This window comes from Maylandia zebra, linkage group LG7 (genome assembly GCF_041146795.1).
Source record: "Maylandia zebra isolate NMK-2024a linkage group LG7, Mzebra_GT3a, whole genome shotgun sequence".
Lineage (NCBI taxonomy): Eukaryota > Metazoa > Chordata > Actinopteri > Cichliformes > Cichlidae > Maylandia > Maylandia zebra.
In genome coordinates this window covers 45,130,444-45,151,787 of record NC_135173.1, presented here as the reverse complement: position 1 = coordinate 45,151,787, position 21,344 = coordinate 45,130,444, and the positions used below count along the sequence as shown (strand labels likewise).

Sequence of the window (21,344 nt, the reverse complement as noted above, 5' to 3'; positions counted from 1 at the left end):
CTACTTTGAGTAATATTGAGTGAACATTGTGATTTTTGTGTGTTTTTAACAGAAGATTCCACACAGCACTTTTACATTGAACCACCTTCTTTCATATCCAGTTGTTGAGCTTAAATTTAAGGTGAGCACAGTGAAACTTTCTCCTTTCAGATGAATTGCTGGGTTAAATTCTGCACATGCATCATTTTGCCCGGCAAGGCTTAAACATCTGAGGTCAAAGGTCAAAGCTCCAGCGACACTTATAGTATAAAGAACAGTTTTGTTACTTCTTTATACTCTTTATACTACAAGTGTTACTGGAGCTTCAACCTCTTCAGACCTTGTTTGTCTCCATGCAGTTTGGATATGGTAAATGGTAAATGGTAAATGGCCTGTATTTATATAGCGCTTTACTAGTCCCTAAGGACCCCAAAGCGCTTTACATATCCAGTCATCCACCCATTCACGCACACATTCACACACTGGTGATGGCAAGCTACATTGTAGCCACAGCCACCCTGGGGCGCACTGACAGAGGCGATAGTAGGTGAAGTTTGCCAGAAGTCTCTGTTCTGTCTTTAAAAAGGCACTTCTGACTTAACTATGCAGCAACTTAGTAATACGTTTCAAAGTGTGATGACCCCTTAGGCACTGGGTGTCTCTGGGTTGTTGTTCTGCAGGGGCTCACTGAGGAGCCCACACCAGATTTTGGCTCGGACCAGCTTGGCTACAACGTGATTTCTCGGATATCCTTTGCTCTCTGCACACTCCCACACTTCCATGCGTGCTTTACTCTAATGACCTACTGACAAACATGTTCTCTTTATTTAATTATGTTTTGTAAATAAATGATCATTTCCTGTGTTACAAGTTTCCCTCATTTCATCACACTCTATGAGTCAAGCTGTGATTCTGTGATAAGCGATTGATATGAGCATAAAGGGCCTCTGCATCTAGTCTGTGGACAAGCATCAAATTGCATCAACCCCTGATGTTCTTAGTGTTTAATTGATCTGCTGCTACTTCTGTTTTAATTTAAATTGTTAGTGTGATGGCGGCTTCATTAGCAAAAAGTCAATTTTGATTTGTGTCTTCATAAATTTGGCTGAGATAACCTGAATCAGAGACGTTATGAGAGAGGAAAATGAAGATATGGCCCTGAGTTTAAATCTGCTGCAGAAAGTATAATTTGGGGGGTGGGGGGTATAACATCAAAATAACTACAAAAATAAGTGCCCACAGGCATTTCCCATTGTCTGCCAGTTGCAGATGCTTTCTTTTGGAAAGATTGCAACTAAGATTTGATAAAAACAACTTAAGATGTTACACTGAATGAAATAAGGGTGATAAAGACGATTGTTCCACATATATTTGGGGTTTTTTTTGCATTGGTTCTTCAGTTCGCTGCCTGTGAGGTCATTTTATGCAAGAGCAGATATGAAGTTGGCCTGTGAGGCTGCTATTAGTGACTTATAATTCTTTCATTTTTGGAAAAGGAAGGAATGTTAGTGCTATAGGTTGACAGTTTTGTTTCTTATGAACTTCATTTCATGAGTTGTGCAAACTTACAACTGTACATTTTGAGGAAGATTTCTTCTGCTTAGCTCAATTCACTTTGAAATCTGTGTACTTAAGGCAAACTAGAAAAGATTATTGACGTCAGCCAAACTGTGAGTGATTTCTTTTTACAGTGTAGTCTCTCAGTAAAATGACTTCCCTGTGATCCTGTCTGCAGCTGACAAACTGAAGTGGTGCTTCTGAATAAAGAATCTTCATTCATGCTTCAGGCCCTGCTCTACAGCGAGATACAGTCGGGCAGCTTTCAGGCAGCTGGAACAGTTGTTTCTCTGCTCAAGGTTTAGTCATAGTTATGGACATAAAATCAAACTTCAAAACAACGTGCAAAGTCATGTGGCAAAGCTTTTATCAGGGCACAGTGGAGTTTGAGCGCTGTACCTCCGGACAGGTGCCATGATGAAAGCAGGCTGAGGCACAGAAACCCAAAGAGAAGGGGGATGAATACTGAGTGGCGCCTTAGTTCATCTTGATATAACCTGCAACGTGGTTCCTGAAAGTGACTCCTGAGATTTGTTTTTCGCATTTTTAAAAGGCAGTAATTGGGGTGACCTCCTTATGTGTCACGTGAGACTGTCTGGTTCCTATTCAACACAAGTGCAAAGAGGATTGTGGCAGACAGACTAGCAGATAATGGAAAAGGAGAGAAATGTATGAAGGCCAATGCATGACAATGCTCATTATTTGCCTTGTGAAGAAGCTGGAAACATTGCACTGAAATACAATACAATATATCTGTCTTCACATGATGAGGGGCAGACCTGTAACCTGCTTAGTTTATTTATTTTTATCTGCATGTTACACTACGTTACCTTAATCCCAGACAAACATGTTCTCGATCCGACCTTCTTAGCAGCAATGCAAGTTATAATAAATATAATTTAAAAATAATCCCATTAAATGGCAGCATTCACTTTCATAGTTAATGCTGCCATCTTGTGGTAACACAGGACATTATCTGTCCCCGGAACCTGTGTCTGTGCTCTTGCTAACTACGGACCTATTAAAAAGACGGACCGAATCCTGTTAGCGAAAGCTAAGCATTAGCTTCGCCTTTGTTTGTGTGTAGTAATGGTGTCCCGCAAACAGACGCGGGTGTGGAAGTACGTGAACGACGGCAGTTTGATGAAACTGAAATCATACCTACGGAAACACACGGATCTGGACGTGAACTTTTCCCAGGGTAAGAGGCAGAGGAGCCCGCTGCACCTGGCCTGCTGTCAGGGGGACGATGCTGTTCTGCGGCTTCTGCTGAAACACGGAGCCGATGTTCTCCAGAGGGACCGCAAAGGGGACACGGCACTACACGTCGCGGCCAATAGAGCTCTTAAACACGGAAAAACGGGTGAGGAGGACCTGGAGAATTAACATTAATAATTAAATAAATAGCTTTATCCGCTGATAATTGTTAACTTTGTGTTTTTTGGGGGGCTCTTTCAGCGTTTGATGACCTGGTGGTGCCTCTGAGAAAGCGCTGCCCTGAAGCCCTAAACGTCCAAAACAGAGCCGGAGTCACACCGCAAGACCTGCTGAACTGGATGAAACATCCAGAGGTAAAAGTGAGCTGAAACTATGACTGAAACTTGTCTATCACTGCGTCTTTGAATCTATTAACTGAAACCGGAATAACCAAATCCCATCAAACTAAACATGGGACACAGAGGTGGGACAGCAAAGATATGAAGCATGTAACATGCAAGGAGGACAGGTGGTGAAAGTGGATGAGTTTAAATATCTGTGTTTAAACATCCAAAGCCTGACAGAGTGGAGGATGTGAAGGCTTTTACTGAGAGTAACCAGTGTCGACATGAAACATCATAGGGACAGCTCAGGTTGAGCTATTTGGAGACAAAGTTAGAGAAGCATGGCTGAGATGTTTTGGACATGTTCAGAGGAGAGATGGTGGATACACTGGACTAAAGATGTTGAGTATGGAGCTGCCATGCAGGAGGAAAAGAAGATCACAGAGGAGGTGTTGTCATGGAATTTGTTTGAGTCATGGGATTATAAATAGCTCAAAGCTACATGGTTCATAACATTACCCTAAGATTAGATTTGAGGAAATGCAGGGTGAGTGTGTGAGGGTTTCTGGCTCAGCACAGCCAGACCTCATTACTGATGAATTGGTGATGAGTTGGAATAAACTGAGCTCAGCTCTGCTGTGTTGGATTACCCATGTCACATTGATTTCCTGCGTCTTCAGTAATATTTACACTTTTCCCCTGACATTTATCGCAGGCTGAAGAAAACATGAGCCATCCACGTGAAGCAGACCCTGAGAAGGAATTCCTGGAGAAGCTGTTTGACGAATGCGAGGATGAATTTTATGAAACCTTTGGAGTATATGATGGTAAATCCTAAACATCACAGATGAATCTGAGTTTAACTCTCTCTCTCTGCTTGATAACACTGCTGTATTTGTTTCACAGCTGATGACTTTCTTCCCGTTGATGATGACGAGGAAGACTTTGGGGACTGGGCTGATCGCATCCGGAAGGAATACTATGATAAAAAACACACCCAGGCCCAGAGACTCGCGGCCTCATCTTCTGGGTGGAAAAGAAGCAAGAGTAAACGAGAGATGGAGGAAGAAGAGCGAAGCCGCAAGGAGCTGCACAAAAGGCTGCAGAAGGAGCACGAAGAATATCTGGCTCGTGCAGCTCGCAAAGAGGAGGAGACTCAGCGTGGCAAGAAGCGGCAGTACGATGAGAGGTGCGCGGCGACCTTTCAGGGTGGCGCCTCGGCAGGCAGCACGAAGCTGAGCTTCGGTGACATCCCCTGGCCGGCTCCGAGAGGTACGGTCCAGGAGATGATCGAGGTCATGCTGCATGGTGTGGACCGAAAGGACGTACCGGCGTTTCGCAAAGCGCTTCGAAAGCAGCAAGCGCTGTGGCACCCCGATAAATTCGCGCAGCGATGTGAAGCTCGATTGGAGGAGAAGGACAAACAGAAGATCCTGGATACAGTCACCGCTCTGTCACAGGAGCTCAACAGACTGGCTCAGAGTTTGAAGACTTGAAAATCACACCATGAACGTTATATGTGCTCTTCTTGAAATCCTGTATGTGTGAAAAGAACCACTGTCACCTATTTGTGTAGTACTAACACTACCAAACAGAGGACGCAAGCACCAGCTTTTATCTTGCAGGTGAATGAGCTCTGCTGAAAACAAGCAAAACTGCTGTGAGCTCATATCTGCATTTACAAACATTCAGAAGAGCCATTTATTCATATTGACTGATGCAACAATCCTATATGGAAAATGGAGCTCTAAAAAAATACAGTAATTGTAAATTGTATGTGTATCTAAAGACTAAGTTACCAGTTTTCAGTTTTCCATACAACATAACTCCAGGACTCAGGAGACACCTGTCCATAAGACTCTGAGGAGATCAAAAGATGCACAGTCATGACATGTTGGTTGGTTTGTTTTTCTGCCCATTTGATCAAAGAATAAACTTAATATATTGTTTTACTGTACAATAGAGTGCCTTAGTAGACACACATGGACACACTCGGCCACGTAATGTTTAGCACGTTTTCCTGGATCTTGTTTATTGTCTTTCTGCCTCCCCCACTGATGAGAACATGTCATATGGGTCATCAGAGCCAAGCAGCTTGTCTTTTCTTTTCCATAAATCTGACCTAGGGTCTGATTTCACAAATACTCTTCTGGAAGAATGGTCAAAAGTTCCTATAAACACACTCCTAAACCTTGTTGAAAGCCTTCCAAGAGAGCTGAAGCTGTTATAGCTGCAGAGGATGGACCGACACAATCTACTTTACAAAACACTCCACACCTTGTTACGACACCACCGCGTTCTCTGTTTTGTAAGCAGTGGCTCCGCTCAACCGGATGAACTGTGTTATGACAGCTTTTGTATTGTATTATATCTGTATTATAGTGGTTATTTGTGAACGTCCCTGGTTTGTCACTAACAGGAGACACAAATCCAACCTTAGCTGCTCCCAGTTACAAGCTTAGCGCCCGGATCCATCCGCTATGGTGATCTTTTGGGTTTAAGGGAGCAGCCAAAACCACCTTTCTTCTCACTATCTGACAGCTATCTGTCAAATTACTGGAAACGGCTTGTCTCGCCATCTATGAGGATTTCTGAGATTTTGAGTGCGATGCTGAAAGTTCTAATGGATGAATCTCTGACCTCTGGTTTATAAAGTGGTTGTATGAGAATGTGCAAAAACAAAGACATGTAAATGTAATATGTGAGTCCCTGCTTGCAAGATGATAACTCCATGATTTCTTACTTCTTATAAAACATCACACAGGTGACATTAGTGTTGAGTCACGTTGTGCGTGTCTCATCGATTATGTGCTGCAGCAGGTGATTGGCTGCATTCAAATCCTCTGGAAAAAGTTATCAAAACTAAAACTCTATTTTTAAAAACGTTCAAATCACCGCCCGAAAACAGCCCAAAGAAAGACTTTCACATACAAAGAAAAGCATATGGTCGGTCGGTTTTCAGCGGTGGAACCGAATAAGAAGATGCGCTGGTTGCCAGGTTTGTGAGCTAACCCCCTTTTTAAAAAAAAAACAAAAAAAAAACAGTTGCCATTCAAGAGACAAAAGAATGAAGGGGTTTGTTTATATATATATATATATATATATATATATATATATATATATATATATATATATAATCGTTAATTGTGATGGGGGTGTTCACAATCACCACAGATAAAATGACCGAGTAATATTCCTTCATATTTCACATTCATACAAATCAGACACAGAGCATGATTTCCCCACTGTTAGTTTACAGTCACTATACAGCAAATAATTAGCTTAATTAATTTGCTTATTCGTTTTAATACATCAGGACATTACATATATTCAAAACGATCAATAAATATTATATATAGTAATTATTTTTCTGTTTCCTTCTGCTACGTGTATGCTGTGTCACTCCTTCCTGGTTTAAGCAAAAGAGAAGAGGAGGAGACTTTTTTTTTTTATTTAAAGCTTATTTTCATGATTATGTATTTTTGATATTAGGTTTTTTTTTTTAAATCATACCTGTGCCTGGTAAACTACTGCAGTGGGTATGTAGTGAGGTCACCCGGCTGCTACTGAGCTCCGAGGTAGCTTTTTTTTTTTAAAGATAAACTGAGAAAGACGGGTTATTTCAGAGGATGCGACCGTACCTGGCAACCCGGGGGACGCAATCTGTGTCAATTGCCGGGCGACGTAGCGCGAATAAAGGCCGTAGCCTATTTCTGACTGTGGCTTATTTTTAACCGGCGAGGCCGCCTTTAGCCCCGTTTGTCTGCGTGACGGGTTGATAATTTATCCTCTAGCTTGCCTGTTGCTCGTTTCCATTTGTGTTGTGTCGTTTTTCGGGTTTTTTCTTTGTCTTTCTGTGTTTTTGCGCTGTGATGATGACAGGTGTCAGAGGTAAAGATTCCTCAGGATGACGCCTTTCTCCGCGATCGCTCCGCGTAAAAGGTGCATCGGGGAGCTTTCTTCCTTTGTTTTGCTGCTCTTTATTCAGTAGATACCCGGCGACCCTCCCGCTGAAAAACAAACCGGCGCAGTATGAGGACAGTCCCACCCCCCCTCTTGTCGTAATTATTCGTAATTATTAATATGGATGCATTAATTAATCCCGGGGGCGAGGTAATTGGCTGAGGGGCTCATTTCGCTGATTTGTTGCGATGTCGTGTTTTCGCTTGTAGTGAACGGCTCGTCGTCCGCGTTCAGTAGGCTACCGTGGGGGGCAGGGGGGAGATTACGAGGCAGCGGAGGAGGATCTGTCTGTGTGGCAGATAAAGATGGTGTTCAGGAGTGAGGAGATGTGCTTGGCGCAATTGTTTCTGCAGTCCGGCTCTGAATATGACTGCATTAGTGAGCTCGGAGAGCTGGGGCTGGTCGAGTTCCGAGATGTAAGTAGACAAAACACTTCACTGCGTGAATGGAAGATGTGTGTCACCAGTTTAAAGAGTATTTGCATTTTGTCAACCGATTTAATTGATTATGCATGCATATTTAAGGGAGGGGAGCAAGACGGGGCATCTATCTAGATGATATACAGTGTCTATACCTGGCCAGCAAGAGGAGGATAGAGTTTTAATAATATAAAAAAACCACATCACTTTGCTGAACCTCACCATGATGTTATTATGCATCATGCAGTAATCTGCATCCGTCTGACTTGTGATGCTCCTCTTGTTTCAGCTCAACCCGAGTGTCAGCTCATTCCAGCGGCGCTTCGTCAGCGAAATCAAGAGATGCGAGGAGATGGAGAGGATTCTGGGTAAGAACGGAGAGCACCTGGGATGCGTGCTCCAAACCCTGAGCACGCACCTGTACAGTTAATTTAGCAAGAAAGTCGTGGTTGACTGTGCTTTGTAAAAAGTTTGCCCTCAGAGATTTAGGCTTCACCGCTTCCTCTGATGGCTAAGTAGTAATTAATATGAAAAACAAACAATCAGCAAATCTGTGTGCACAGGCTACCTCCTGAGGGAGATCCAGAAGGCTAAAATAGCCATTCCACAGGAGGATGAGAGTCCACTTGCTCCACCCCCAAGACAGGTCCTGGAGATCATGGTGAGTATATGCCAATATATTGGGAAGTGGGGGTAATGCAGGATTTACATTCATTTTAATACCCTACTCAGTGATTTTCCAGAACTTGACCCTCTAGTGCATTTAGACATTTGTTTTTTTTAATCAGAGGCTTTGATTGGGTTGTAACTTTCTGCCTCTAAACGCTACATTGTGATGTTTTGTTGTGAACAGTGGCTAACAGAGCTGCAGAAAACTTGAGGTGATGATGAAAATAGCTCAGGTGACGGTGAGGAGCCAGAATTCCTCTTGTTTTTTGATTGAAAACTATTATTAATTAATTACACTGGAATACCTGTTGTATATAAAGGAAACTGTATAGGTGTGACAAGCACATATAGAGTCATGGACAAACAGTATTCCTGTATCTTCTTACTATAATATCTATTCTCTAATTCCTCGTAGATGCCCTAATCAACCTGGATGAGACTTGCTATATAAACTAGCTAGAGTAACGGGATTATCAAGCTCTAAATAGCATTTAGAACAAATTATAAATGATAAAACAAACAGTGATGTTACCTGTACGTTGTTGTTTGTAAATACATTTTTCTAAACAATTTTTAGTTTAGTGATTGCAATGTGTGACACTAAAAGTATCTGGAAGTAATTACTTTCTCTCATACGATGAAAACTGAGCTTGTAAAAAAAGAAAAATAATTAATACATGTACTTATTGTTCATTTTTTTCTATCTTACTGTATGCATTGATATGATGAAGATAAAATTAACACACATGCCTATGGGGTTTTTTTTGTATGTGATCCAGAGCTTCAGGCCTGGCATGAACTACTCATAGGATTATCACAAATGACCCCATTGGCCCATTTTAGCCTCATGAGAGGGTTAAAGAAATAAAACATTCATATCTCTGTTTAAAAGATCCTACTGTAGTAAAGCAATTTGTTTTTTCTCGTCGCTTATCAATTGCTGGATAAACGATTTGTTCATCTCATCATGATGTAGATATATTTCAGACATATTTAAGCTAGTCTATAAAGTTTGTCTGCACCGCACGAGTTTGTCTCAGCGATCCCACCAATAGAAGTGAATAGAATTCACTTCTTGAACTTAACTGCAGCTGATGACAAACGTGTTTTCATTTATTTTCAGCCTGTAGCCCATTATGACATCGTTTGTTGTTGGGTTTTGTGTTATACATAACTCAAGTGAAGGTTGCGTCTGCATACACGGCGGCGAAATGGTAGAAAATTGGTCCCAATATTCCAGTTTAGGCTCTCCATTTACCAAAACCAGTTAAAAATTTATTTCTTGTTTTTAATAGTCTCAGTGGTTTAAACTTTTGAAACCCTACAATCCTGCCAGAGCACAGAGGTGTACGAGCCAGCTCCTCTTAGAGCCAGGCTTTGAAAGCAGAGGCGATCGAGTCTTTTCAGTGTTGGCACAACCTGCCTTTTTGCAGTGAGCTGCCCAGTTTCTCAGTCATTTTAAAACGCTTTTGAAAACCTACTTTTCTCATTTTCCTTTCGGGTCCAGTCGAGCAGAGTACCCTTTCTTTTATTATGCAAATGCAGTCTTAGAAATAAACTTTGACTTGAATCTGCTGGTTCACCAACTTAACTGAACAGGTTTTTCAGCTGATGAACTGAGACCTAAAGGTTCACTCACCCAAAAAGCAAATATTCTCCACATAGATAAACTAGAAACTAGGTAGCATTGGCTTTGTGGTGCACAACGTGACAAAATTGATCATAATATTTTTTAAAAAGCAGCAATGTGCCATTTCACAAATCATGACCCGGTTACTTGGAAATCCACAAGGGTTGTGAGCAGTTTCATGTGAGAACTGCTTCTTTTGCTACTAAAATGCTGTCAAGGCTTGCAGCCTTTAATCGAATCCTCCTGCCTCAGCAGCAGACCGAGCCTGCTGTTGATTGTTGCAGTTGGGAGCGAATCACAGCTGACCCATATCTGATTGTCTAAAATGACAGACAGTCAAATATGGGTCACTCTTTCACGGCGTCACAAGCACAAGCCTCTCATCGCTGCTGCACGCATGCTTCCTGCACACTGGCGTGGTTGCCTGAATGAAATAAAATACTGTGAGTAGATTTATTCATTTATTTTTTATTGATTTTTGGCGTGTTCCTTGTCATGTTCAGGAGCAGCTTCAAAGGCTGGAGATGGAGCTGAGCGAGGTGGCGAAGAACAAAGAGAAGCTTCAGAGGAACCTCCTCGAGCTCACCGAATACACGCACATGCTGAAGATCACGCGGACCTTCATCCACAGCCGCTCCAGAGTGAGTGCGTTTCCGTCTCTTTGATCTTTTCTCGCATCAGTTTCTTGCTCCTTGCTCCTTCGGCGAGGCGCCTACCCTCGCCTCCCCGGCAGCATCTTGTTTTCTTGTCGCTGACATGTTTTATTTCCCTCAGTGACAGAGCTGGAACTAATGCTGACTTTAATTAATAACACGGTCACAGTGCAGCTGTTACCAGCGCCACCTGACTCACCCGGGCTGTGAGACAGTCAGCTGTGAGAGTAAACATTACAGTCCAGCGTGTGAACATTACATCAGCTTTGTGTGCTAGAAGTGTGCGAGGAGCACTCGATGGAAGCCGTCATAAATGAAACATGTTCCTTTTTATAATTAGCACGAGGCTCTTGGTAACCAGTATGAAGAGTTCCCCACCATGGAGACAGACTCGGTCACAGGATCCACTGGCATGCAGAGGCTCGGCGCCAAGCTCGGGTGAGCTCCGTATTATTTATGTATTCACAGCCACTCGACCAGATGTCGTAAAGTTCCTCCACGGACATTTTTAAAAAGAAAAACAAAAGCAAAACCTTACCTGATCTGTCCTGGGTGTAGGTTTGTTTCGGGTCTGATCCAGCGGGTGAAGGTGGAGGCCTTTGAGCGGATGTTGTGGAGAGTGTGTAAGGGTTACACCATCCTCAGCTATGCAGAAGTGGACGAAAACCTGGCCGATCTTGACACTGTAAGTCGTTTGAATGTCGTCTTAATGTTGTGAGGAAATCTAATAATTACACTGCAGGTAAGAATTAGCTGACGTGTTCTGTTAGCGTGAGCTCAACACTTTAGTGTCAACGGGTCTGAACTGTGCTGTTTCAGGGTGAGATAAGCAAAAGTGTGGTGTTTCTCATCTCGTTCTGGGGAGACCAAATTGGACAGAAAGTGCAAAAAATCTGCGATTGGTAAGAATTAGCCAGCTTTACCCTTTAATAGTCACTATATTCTCCATCATTATCAGCCTGGACATCTGCCTTTGTTTCCCTCAGTTACCACTGCCACCTTTATCCACACCCTGAGAATGATGAGGAGCGAGCCGATGTGTTGGACAGCTTAAGGACGCGCATCCAAGACCTTAACAATGTAGGACTGAAGCCCTTTTTAATCATCGCAAGTTCAGAGCTGGCTTGTAGTTAACTGCTGTTTCCTGCAGGTGCTTCATCGCACTGAAGACTACTTGAGGCAGGTTCTGCAGAAGGCCTCAGAATCTGTCTATACCTGGGTGGTGCAGGTGAAAAAGATGAAAGCCATCTATCACATCCTCAACCTCTGCAGCTTCGATGTCACCAACAAGTGTCTGATTGCCGAGGTGTGGTGTCCCGTCAGTGACCTCGCAAACCTGAGGGGGGCGCTAGAAGAAGGCTCAGTGAGTACAACGTTCTGAGTTTAAACGCTGAATATTTATTGCTATTATTCAAGCAAAATAATTTTAATGCTCCCCAAATTGTAAGATTTTACAATTTTATCCTTAGTCTGGCATTTAAATTAATAAGTTAGAATAGTTTGAATCACACTAATGTTTTCCCCGAGGACTCTGCGTACTGTACTGTAAAACAAAATGTTTCTTGTTTTTTTCTCTTGGCATTATTATCTGCAGCATTTGTTTTTCCAGGTTTTTGCTTCAGTAGGCACTTTTTTCTCTTCTTGTACCATTCCTCCTGCTTTATTCAGCTTATTTGGTTGCTTTAATATAAAATCTCTCACCTAGAAAAGAACAAATGTTCCTGTGATTACCTGACTATAATAATGAAGTTAAGGGCCAGAAAGGTTTAGAATATCACAGGTCTATAAAATGCCCCTGTTGATGTTGTACGTCTTTTATCATCAGAGAAAAGGTGACGCCACCGTACCGTCTTTTGTAAATCGCATCCCGAGCACTGACACTCCGCCCACCCTCTTAAGATCCAACAAGTTTACTGCTGGTTTTCAGAGCATTGTGGAGGCCTATGGGGTGGGGGACTATCGCGAGGTAAGCCCAGGTAAGAAGAAGTAGTCATACTGTGTTTTTGTGAATAGCAGCAAAAGCATCTCTTTGTTTTCTTTCGAAAGGAGCTCAGAATAAATAAGCTGATCATGTTTCCATCATCAACAGCTCCCTACACCATCATCACATTCCCGTTTCTGTTTGCTGTGATGTTTGGTGACCTCGGCCACGGGATGGTGATGAGCCTCTTCGCCTTGTGGATGGTGCTGATGGAAAAAAAGCAGAAGAAGAAACGCTCCAGTAATGAGGTGGGAATGACCTGTTATGATCATCTATAATGCAGAGCTGGAGTATCGTAAATCAGCTTAGGCTTATCATTTTCATTGCTCTCAGATATGGGCTACGTTTTTCAGCGGTCGCTACATCATCCTGATGATGGGGCTTTTTTCCATCTACACCGGCCTCATTTACAACGACTGTTTCTCCAAGTCTCTTAATATATTTGGCTCTGGCTGGAGCGTCAAGGCTATGTTCACTCATAGTCAGTGGACGTGAGTTATCAGTGCAAACGCACACTTAAACATATCAGTGCACGAAGTCCTTTTACTTGTTTCTAATTTATTTTCGTCTTTTTACTCTGTAGAAACAAAACGCTCCAAACAAATGCTTTGCTCACATTAGACCCTAATGTCAGTGGTGTTTTTAATGGACCGTACCCATTTGGCATCGATCCTGTGAGTAACTGCACTTAGGCATCATACTCAAAATACAACCTCCTTCTGTCATTTTCACTGAAATGCTTTCTAATACACCATCAGATATGGAACCTGGCAGTGAACCGTCTGTCCTTCCTCAACTCTTACAAGATGAAGATGTCAGTTGTCATCGGAGTCATTCACATGAGCTTCGGTGTGGTTCTGAGTGTCTTCAACCATTTGTAAGTGACTCAGAAAATTGTTTTTACTTCATATATCTCCCTCTTTGGCTCTCGCATCTTTCCCCTCTCCCTCCCTTATCTTGCCTGCTGCTGCTTCTATGTGTTTGTCTAGTCTCGTCTAACTCTAACCCTCAAAGAGTTTCTCAGTCTTGTTCTCTAAAACCTAAAGAATTATGGATTTGATCAACTGGTCCCGTAATGGAATTGACACCCTGCTGGGCTTGGGAGAGCCCGATTGTCCTGCGGAGACGTTTGCTGCCGGATACTCGATGGTCGGTTGCGTCGTGTGTCTGGTGACACTCCCGATGGAGGACAATAAACGACACCTACCAATTTGGAACCATGATTGCAGAGTTCGGGCTAATTGGAGCTGGCTTGGACCTGGCTTATCGAAGAACAAGAAGCGTCTACAGCTGTTCAAAATCCCATAAGGCTGGCCGACATGATAGACGATTGGGCTGTGAGTACTCAGACTGTTTTGAACGCAATATGGATAAGATCTTGGAGAAGAACAAGGGGAATTGAGAGAACTGGTGACCAGTGATGGACACTAGACCAACTGTAAAAATTGGATGCAGTTGTTCGCACGAAACCCAAACATTCACCATCTTCACTCATGCGGCCCCCCTGGTGCCAGCTGAAGTCCTGCCAAGGTTGAAGCTGACTGGAACAACAAATTCTTCCCATGATAACAGGATTGTTGTCAGAACTCTTTGTACCTCCTTCAAGGCCACCTGAGTCCACTGGAGACTGTTGACTGACGCTTAACCGGGCGTGGTGACACTTTCTCTCAGCTGAACACAGGATACACACACACACACAGACACACATGTACACGCACGAAACACATACACTGATACGCCCTCACTATCACCCTCCCTACCCCGAATCCAGCGCCTCCTCCCATGCTTACCTCCCATCCAATGTGGACACCGGATCAGCTGGAGGCGCAATCGAAGATTGCAGCGGTCCCAGATCAGCTGTACACACTGGAACACTTTCCCATGTTGCTTGTCTGTGTTTATTGTGCTATGGTGTGTTGATATCTGTGCATTCCTGTATTATCCTTTTGTGTTACACATTTCAATGTTTTTTTTCCCCCTAGCCTGACCTGTCTCCCCAATGTGATGTTTGTGTATTGTATGTACGGTTGGCAAGGTCTGTCATCTCGGTTGTGGGCAACTGCAACTGAAAAATAAAGGCTATCTCATCATCATCATCATCATCATCTGCTACCAGGCTATGTTGACAAAGAAGTAATGAAGTTTGGTGATCACAGTTCTGCTGGAAGATGATGGCTAGGAATCATACCTGGAATTCTTTTCTTTCAGTGCCTCCTGGGATGTGAATCTGAGTAGATTCACATCCCAGGAGGCACTGAAAGAAAAGAATTCCAGTGACGATCTTTGAGATTTAAAGTGGTGGCAACTCAGAAACCAAAGAATATTACTAAGCTGTAGAATACAATAAAAAGCTGCAGTATTGCCGTTTTGCATTACATCAGCACACGTGTGCAGGCAGTGACACACACATAGCATTCCTGCTATGGTCTTATTACTCACAAACTACTTTATTTTTTTGTTTACATTAAGTCATAACACTTTTTCTTTTATCCCTGTACACTTTTTCTCCCTTCAGGCACTTCCGACAGAAGTTCAACGTCTACCTGCTGTTTCTTCCTGAGCTGCTCTTCCTGCTGTGTCTCTTTGGCTATTTGGTTTTCATGATTTTATACAAGTGGTTGATGTTTGATGCACGTTACTCCAGCCAGGCGCCCAGCATCCTCATCCACTTCATCAACATGTTTGTCATGCAGGGGAAGGATATCGCTCGTCTATACCCAGGGCAGGTATGTGTCCTGGTAATAATAATCTGTCGATCGGCTTCTATTCGGGTGGATACTCATTATAGCATGAGTTTAAGCATGCCGCCTTGCTTCCACAGATTGGCCTGCAAATCTTCCTACTTGTCATAGCGATGCTGTCAGTTCCTGTGCTGCTGTTCGGAAAACCTCTCTACTTGTATTGGCTCTACCGTGGAGGCAAAGGGCTGCGCAGACGCAGAGTGAGTCTAGTCCAAAATACCGCAGTCTGTTATTTTGGATCTTTATTCAGTACCTAAAAATAGTATTTGTTACCACACCTCAGGGTTATGAGAGGGTGAGGCGCGTAAGCGAGGATGACGGCTCCACAGCACCATCCTATGATGATGATGATGATGAAGAGGAGGGACTTGATGAAGTGACCAACAGAGAAGCTCTTCCCAAAGAGGTCAGAGAAAAATGATCTCTTACATTAAGGAATCTGTCAGTTTAAGTGTGATTCAGTGTGTCTTCATTTTTCTATCCACCTTGCTAATTGTACCTGTGGTATTCAGCATTAGACAAGACAAAGTAGGGCAGCAGAACAGGGCCACCAGTGGAGCTAATTCAGTACCAGCATTACAGCATACGTTAATAAATCCTAACCTTTTTTAACAGTAGGAATTAGGCTTAATATTTTATACATAATCTGAACTGTTTTGCAGTTTGACTTTGCAGATGTGCTGCTGCACCAGGTCATTCACACCATAGAGTACTGCCTGGGCTGCATTTCCAACACTGCGTCCTACCTGCGTCTCTGGGCACTCAGCCTGGCTCATGCCCGTAAGTGCATTCAGGTCAAGCCGTCTTCCCACGAGCTGCCTGTGCCTCTTTCTTTCTGCTTACTATGCAATTCTCGACATTTGGTACGCCTTCATTTTTGTAAATCTCGTTTGTTGTGCGCTGTTTCTGTCGGCTTCAGAGCTGTCGGAGGTGCTGTGGGACATGGTAATGCGCCTGGGTTTCAGGATCACCACAAAAGTCGGTGTAGTGCTTTTGGTCCCTGTGTTCGGCCTCTTCGCCACGCTTACGGTGTCTATCCTGCTCGTCATGGAAGGCTTATCAGCGTTCCTCCACGCTCTCCGACTTCACTGGTGAGGCTGTGTGCTCCTCTTTATTGCACTGGCTAATCTGTATGTGAGTTTTCTTCATACAGACAGATAAACTATATAAACAAAAGTGGACCATACTTCTTAACCTTTGAATTTAGATGTTTTTTGTCGCACTGCCACAGGTGTATAAATTCATGTCCCATGATCATGCAGTCTGTTTTTGCAAACGTGTGAAAGAATGGGTCGTTCTACAGAGCTCGCTGAATTTCACGATCAACTGAAAGATGTGTTACTTCACAGTGGAACGGTGGAACCACCGACACTCTCTGACTCAGTAACTGCAGAGTTCCAAACTTCGTCTGATATTAACATCAGCACAAAAACTGTGCACTGGGAGCTTCATGGCATGCGCAACTGAGCAGCTCCTGTAGGTGTAATGTGTAGGTTGGCCCCTACTTATGTTGATGAACCTAGCATGAGCAACACCACAAACCAAAGCATTGATGGGATATTTATACATAATATAGCTACATTTCAGTGCCAGTCCCTAGAGCTGCAGTGTCAAACATAAGGCCCTGGGGCCAGAATTGGCCTGAAAGACTCCAACCTCACTCAAAGCGATGTTTTAAAAATTTTGACCCTTCACATTTTCCAAAACCTCTCAGTGAGCCTGACAAAGTCTTCCCCTATGTCCATTTATGCTACACCAAAGTAATGAGGTATAGATAAACAATTTAATTACCAATAAGCTACCAGAACTTTTTTTTATAACTTAACACATTTATTTCTAATTTATATCCCAAAGAGTTCTGCTGACAGATTTCTTTCATTTACTACATGAACATTTGTTATCATGTAGAAAAAACAGTGATAGACTGTAAAAATTGCACTTCTTTTTCATATATCAAGATATCTGAGCAATCCAATATGTAGTTAAACTTCCTCACACTGACAGAAAGGGGAGTTTCATTGGTCTGACCCACTTAAGATCAATGTGGTCTGCAATGTTAAATGAGATTGGCACTCCTGCCCTAAAGCCTAGGCGTTTAAAATACTTAAATATTAACACAATTAGCAAAAACAGTACAAGCTTAAAGTCATAAATCAACAGAAAAGGCTGTTTTCCCAAATGAGTTTAAATATCTCGTATAAGAGCGCAGAGGTAGTGGTACTGTTTGTTTGTGTTCTTGAGCTAAAAACTCATATAAGCCTGATTATGTAAGGAAGTAAAAAATTGTATTTATGTAGCACCTATCAAGACAAATATCACAAAGTGCTTCACAGCAAAAAATGATGAACAACAAAAACGTACAAAAATAAAAAGTTACCAGGCAAGTTTTAAAAGACGCATTTTTATCTGCATTTTTAAAGAAAGTACAGAGTCCACAGATTTCAGATTAGAGAAAGTTCCAGTCTGTGGGCCTCTGTGGCAAAAGCTCAGTAACTGTAGCTTCGTGATGAGTTTATGATCAACAATCTTTTGAAATAATGATTGTCTAACATTTTTAATCTCCTTTTCATTTGTGAATCATTATAAGAGGCTTGGTTGATGTAGCTTTTGGTTTTGAACAAGAGCTGAAACATTAACTTACACGTGAAGATGTCAGGAAACTTTTTCCGGCATGAAATAACCTCTAAGAAGTCTTAATGCAGGGACTTTTTTTAATTGTTGTTGTTGTTGTTTTTTGTTTTGTTTTGTTGAGTCATTGAGCCTTAAAGAAGAGGCAAACTTACAGTTTCCTTAATGTTGAGTGTAAGACTGAGTTTACTATGATGCTGTAGACTGTAACTGTCATCCTTTCATTTTTGGTCCCAAATACAAACTAAAAACACAATTTAAAATAAGTACAAGCCATAAACTAAACAGCAAAAAGCCAAAAATCAGCTGTGAATCGAGATAGTTCTGGAGTCAAAAGGCTCACAGGAGGAAAATCCAGTGAAAATAATAAGGAAGACAGGGCTGAGTGTACACAGAGGATTCATTTGGGATGGTAAACAAGAGAAATGAGACACAAATGAAAGCAATTACACACAGCTGAAGACAGTTAGGGCAGATAATCATGAAGCAGGAAGTTAAACTAGTGCAAGAGGTGAAAGAAAGCTTCAGACAGGAAATAAACAAAAGAAAACATTGGAGACAAGACTAGCCCTAAACGTAATAACATAGAGCATACAAACAAGACAGGGAGACAGTGGGAAGACTACAAATATAATAATATCAAACCAGTAATCAATGCTATGACTGCTAGAAACACATGTGAATGTATTCACCTGTTTACCCATGAAAACATGCAAATATTATTTTCTTCAGTTCTTTTATTTTCATGTAGCTAAACTGGAAGCTCACGTGTCTTCACTATTAAAGCAGCAGATAAGTTGAATGATATAATCATGCCTGTTATTTAGCTATAAAGTAAAAGCATCAGTTATGATAATACTGAGTTGAAAATCAAGTGTGCCTTCATCGTTAATTAGTCCACCTTTGTTAAAGTGATCTCTCTCACTTTTCTGTTTGATCTCAGGGTGGAGTTTCAGAACAAATTCTACCACGGGACCGGTGTCAAGTTTGTGCCCTTCGACTTCTCCCTGCTGCCCTCCGTTTTTGAGCAAGACGGCTTGCTTTGAAACCTCTGAATTACCGGATATGACTGGAAACAGACTTTACAGTTCGGAAGGTTACTGGAAGTTGGAACAATTCGCACTGTGATAAACAAACCTTCAAGACAATTGATTTAAAAGTCATTCTTGTAGCAGTGTTTTTCACCACGACAGTTTTTAAATGTTATCGGCTGTGCTGACTGCCTTACTACTGCACCCAGCAGACGTCTGAGTATACAGAGGCTCGCGGTCCTTGTTCTGCTATTTGGGTTTTGTAGGTGAAACATTGCTCAGCACTACTCATCGCACCAGTTGGGTTTGATTTAAATATTTCATTTACACTGTGCTGTGTAAACTGGTTTTTGCATTACTTACAACATGGTATTTAAACAGTTAATACAGTGCAACGTAAAGTTTCAGATGTTACAGCAGCGTCTAAAAACCATATCAAGCATCCTGATGTAGTGCCATAGAGATTTTTTTTTTGTTGTTGTTGTTTTTTTATGACGATATCTAATAATGGGTTTGTTTGTTTTTTAAATTTCTTCTCCTTGTGATGAAAGAAATACTTTTAGGCAGTAAATTTAAAGACAAATTAAACCATTGCAACCCTTTTTTGTGAGGCTGTCACAACGCACTTTGCAGAAATGATTGTACAAATTGAAAGTTTTCACAGATAACTGCGATGATGCCAAATGAAAATAATCAACTTTGCTGTTTGCTTATTTACTTATTAATGCATTTATTTAAATGTAACCTCCCCTATAATCTATAGAAGAAGAAAAAACACTGAAATACTACAGAAAAAAAAGACAAAAAGTCTTAGGTCTTTCTTTCTTTGATGATACCGCTTATTGCATTTGTTAATGATAATTAATCATGGTATTTATTTAAATTATCGTCCGTACAATAATAGTTGAATATTTTACCATTTTGACGTGTTAAATAAAGGTTCCAAGAAATGCAAGCAAAAATAAAAATGTTTGTTGTGATTTCACTGGCTCTGTGATGCACACATTTTACTGGAATTTTTTAAAATGTCAGTTTAATTACACTAAAAACCTGCTTCAGGTCATTTTTAGTCAAAATCTGAAGTGATTAATAAGCTTATGAAAAATAAAGCTATAAATCAAAATAATTAATTAATGTTTAATGAAATATTTTGCATATATGCAAATATGTGCATCTATTTGTGTATAATATGTCACTTTGGTGGTATATTATAGTAATACTAATAATACAAACAAAGGACTAGCTTTAAACATACACTCACCTTTTCAACAGACAATAATCTAACCAATCAAATTTCAGCAAACTATTCCATTTAGGGGTGTAGACCACACTGCATTTGCATTTATTTTTTTGGGTTGTGGGATTTTGTCAAACAACCATCTCCAGGGTATACAGGACTGAAAAACAGAAAACACCCATTCTCTGAATGAAAATGCCTTTTGTAATGTCAGAGGAGAATGTCCAGACTGCTTCAGACTAACAGGAAAACACTTGTAACCACTTATTACAGTCAGGGTATGCACAAGAGCACTTTTGGATGTACAGCATATTGAACCTTGAAGCAGATGGACGACAGCAGAAGACCACACTGGATGCGACTTCAGATAAAAACTGCATCAAAACTGAGCAACAAATCTGCAGCAACATGTCAACATGGATCGAAATCTGTGTGGGATGTTTCCAGCAACGTGTTGAATCTATTCTGTGAAGAATTAAGGCAGTTCTAATGCTGCTGAGTATGTATTTAATTAGAAGGCAAATGCAAAAAATTAATACCTTCATCTTAAAAATAATTTTCATGCATTTATCATTTTAGTAGAATTTACTTAGTATTTAAATAAGAGGGTCTGTTATTCTGTAAGCGTTGCGGGAGCAAGAGCACCCACTTATTGTTCTAAGACAGAATAAGAGTCCAAAAATCCAGAAGTTTAATCAAAAACAGGCAGTGGTTACATACAGGGAATCAGACACCATCAACAAACAATCCAAATGAGGAGCAAGCAACATGTAAATGCTATGAAACATCCAGAAGCACAGAAGGAATATAAAGAACACTGGACTACAAAAAGCAGACGATGATCTGCGAATAAAGGAAGTCTATGATTATATTCAATATAGGTGGCATGAAAGTAGACAGGACAAATCACAAAGAAGGCAACATAAGACAGAAAGTGACAACAGAAGAGAAGAAGAAAACAAAAACTGCTACTTCACATACTCAATATAAAATAAGAGGACTGCATATAAGCTTGAATATCTGTTAAAGCAGTCCCACCCCATTTACAGTTTTTGCTCGTTGCTTGAACACTATAAACCCATGCTTAGACTAAAGTAACACAACTTGAAGCTTTTGTTACCATACCTCAAACACATGTACCCATACCTTAAACAAAAGTGCTGCTTTGCACTCTGGTTGCAATTATGCAACACACTTACTCCTTTATGCAACACACATGGTCCTGCACACTACACTCTATTTCATACATAAGACACTTCGTTCAAAAATGAAATTTCAGGGTGCCATTTGGAAAACACATGTATCCAAAATACAA

At 41.4% G+C, this 21,344-nt stretch overlaps 2 protein-coding genes across 2 annotated transcripts; both read left to right on the top strand.

Moving 5' to 3' along the window:
• The first annotated feature begins 2,562 nt into the window (after positions 1-2,562).
• On the top strand, positions 2,563-5,037 carry nfkbil1 (nuclear factor of kappa light polypeptide gene enhancer in B-cells inhibitor-like 1). The gene is made up of 4 exons (XM_004538171.5): positions 2,563-2,899; positions 2,995-3,107; positions 3,793-3,904; positions 3,984-5,037. The coding sequence occupies exons 1-4, from the start codon at positions 2,626-2,628 to the stop codon at positions 4,571-4,573; spliced, it is 1,089 nt and encodes a 362-aa protein (XP_004538228.1). The 5' UTR covers positions 2,563-2,625; the 3' UTR covers positions 4,574-5,037.
• Positions 5,038-6,744: 1,707 nt separating this feature from the next.
• On the top strand, positions 6,745-19,754 carry atp6v0a2a (ATPase H+ transporting V0 subunit a2a). Its single transcript, XM_004538172.4, has 20 exons — positions 6,745-7,456; positions 7,749-7,827; positions 8,023-8,120; positions 10,262-10,399; positions 10,752-10,849; positions 10,970-11,096; positions 11,231-11,313; positions 11,398-11,491; positions 11,562-11,774; positions 12,237-12,387; positions 12,501-12,640; positions 12,726-12,883; positions 12,976-13,066; positions 13,151-13,269; positions 14,908-15,118; positions 15,214-15,333; positions 15,417-15,539; positions 15,796-15,913; positions 16,053-16,224; positions 18,705-19,754. Exons 1-20 carry the CDS (start codon positions 7,346-7,348, stop codon positions 18,805-18,807), a joined length of 2,547 nt encoding a protein of 848 aa, XP_004538229.1. The 5' UTR covers positions 6,745-7,345; the 3' UTR covers positions 18,808-19,754.
• The last annotated feature ends 1,590 nt before the right edge of the window (positions 19,755-21,344 follow it).

What these genes read in the sequence shown, in the direction of transcription:
- nfkbil1 (XM_004538171.5), top strand. Translation starts at nt 2,626, where the DNA reads ATGGTGTCCCGCAAACAGACGCGGGTGTGGAAGTACGTGAACGACGGC. An exon ending in TCTTAAACACGGAAAAACGG is followed by an intron (nt 2,900 to 2,994) that starts GTGAGGAGGACC and finishes GGGCTCTTTCAG; the next exon opens with CGTTTGATGACCTGGTGGTG. An exon ending in AACCTTTGGAGTATATGATG is followed by an intron (nt 3,905 to 3,983) that starts GTAAATCCTAAA and finishes TTTGTTTCACAG; the next exon opens with CTGATGACTTTCTTCCCGTT.
- atp6v0a2a (XM_004538172.4), top strand. Translation starts at nt 7,346, where the DNA reads ATGGTGTTCAGGAGTGAGGAGATGTGCTTGGCGCAATTGTTTCTGCAG. An exon ending in ACCTGGCCGATCTTGACACT is followed by an intron (nt 11,097 to 11,230) that starts GTAAGTCGTTTG and finishes GTGCTGTTTCAG; the next exon opens with GGTGAGATAAGCAAAAGTGT. An exon ending in TTCACTCATAGTCAGTGGAC is followed by an intron (nt 12,884 to 12,975) that starts GTGAGTTATCAG and finishes TTTACTCTGTAG; the next exon opens with AAACAAAACGCTCCAAACAA.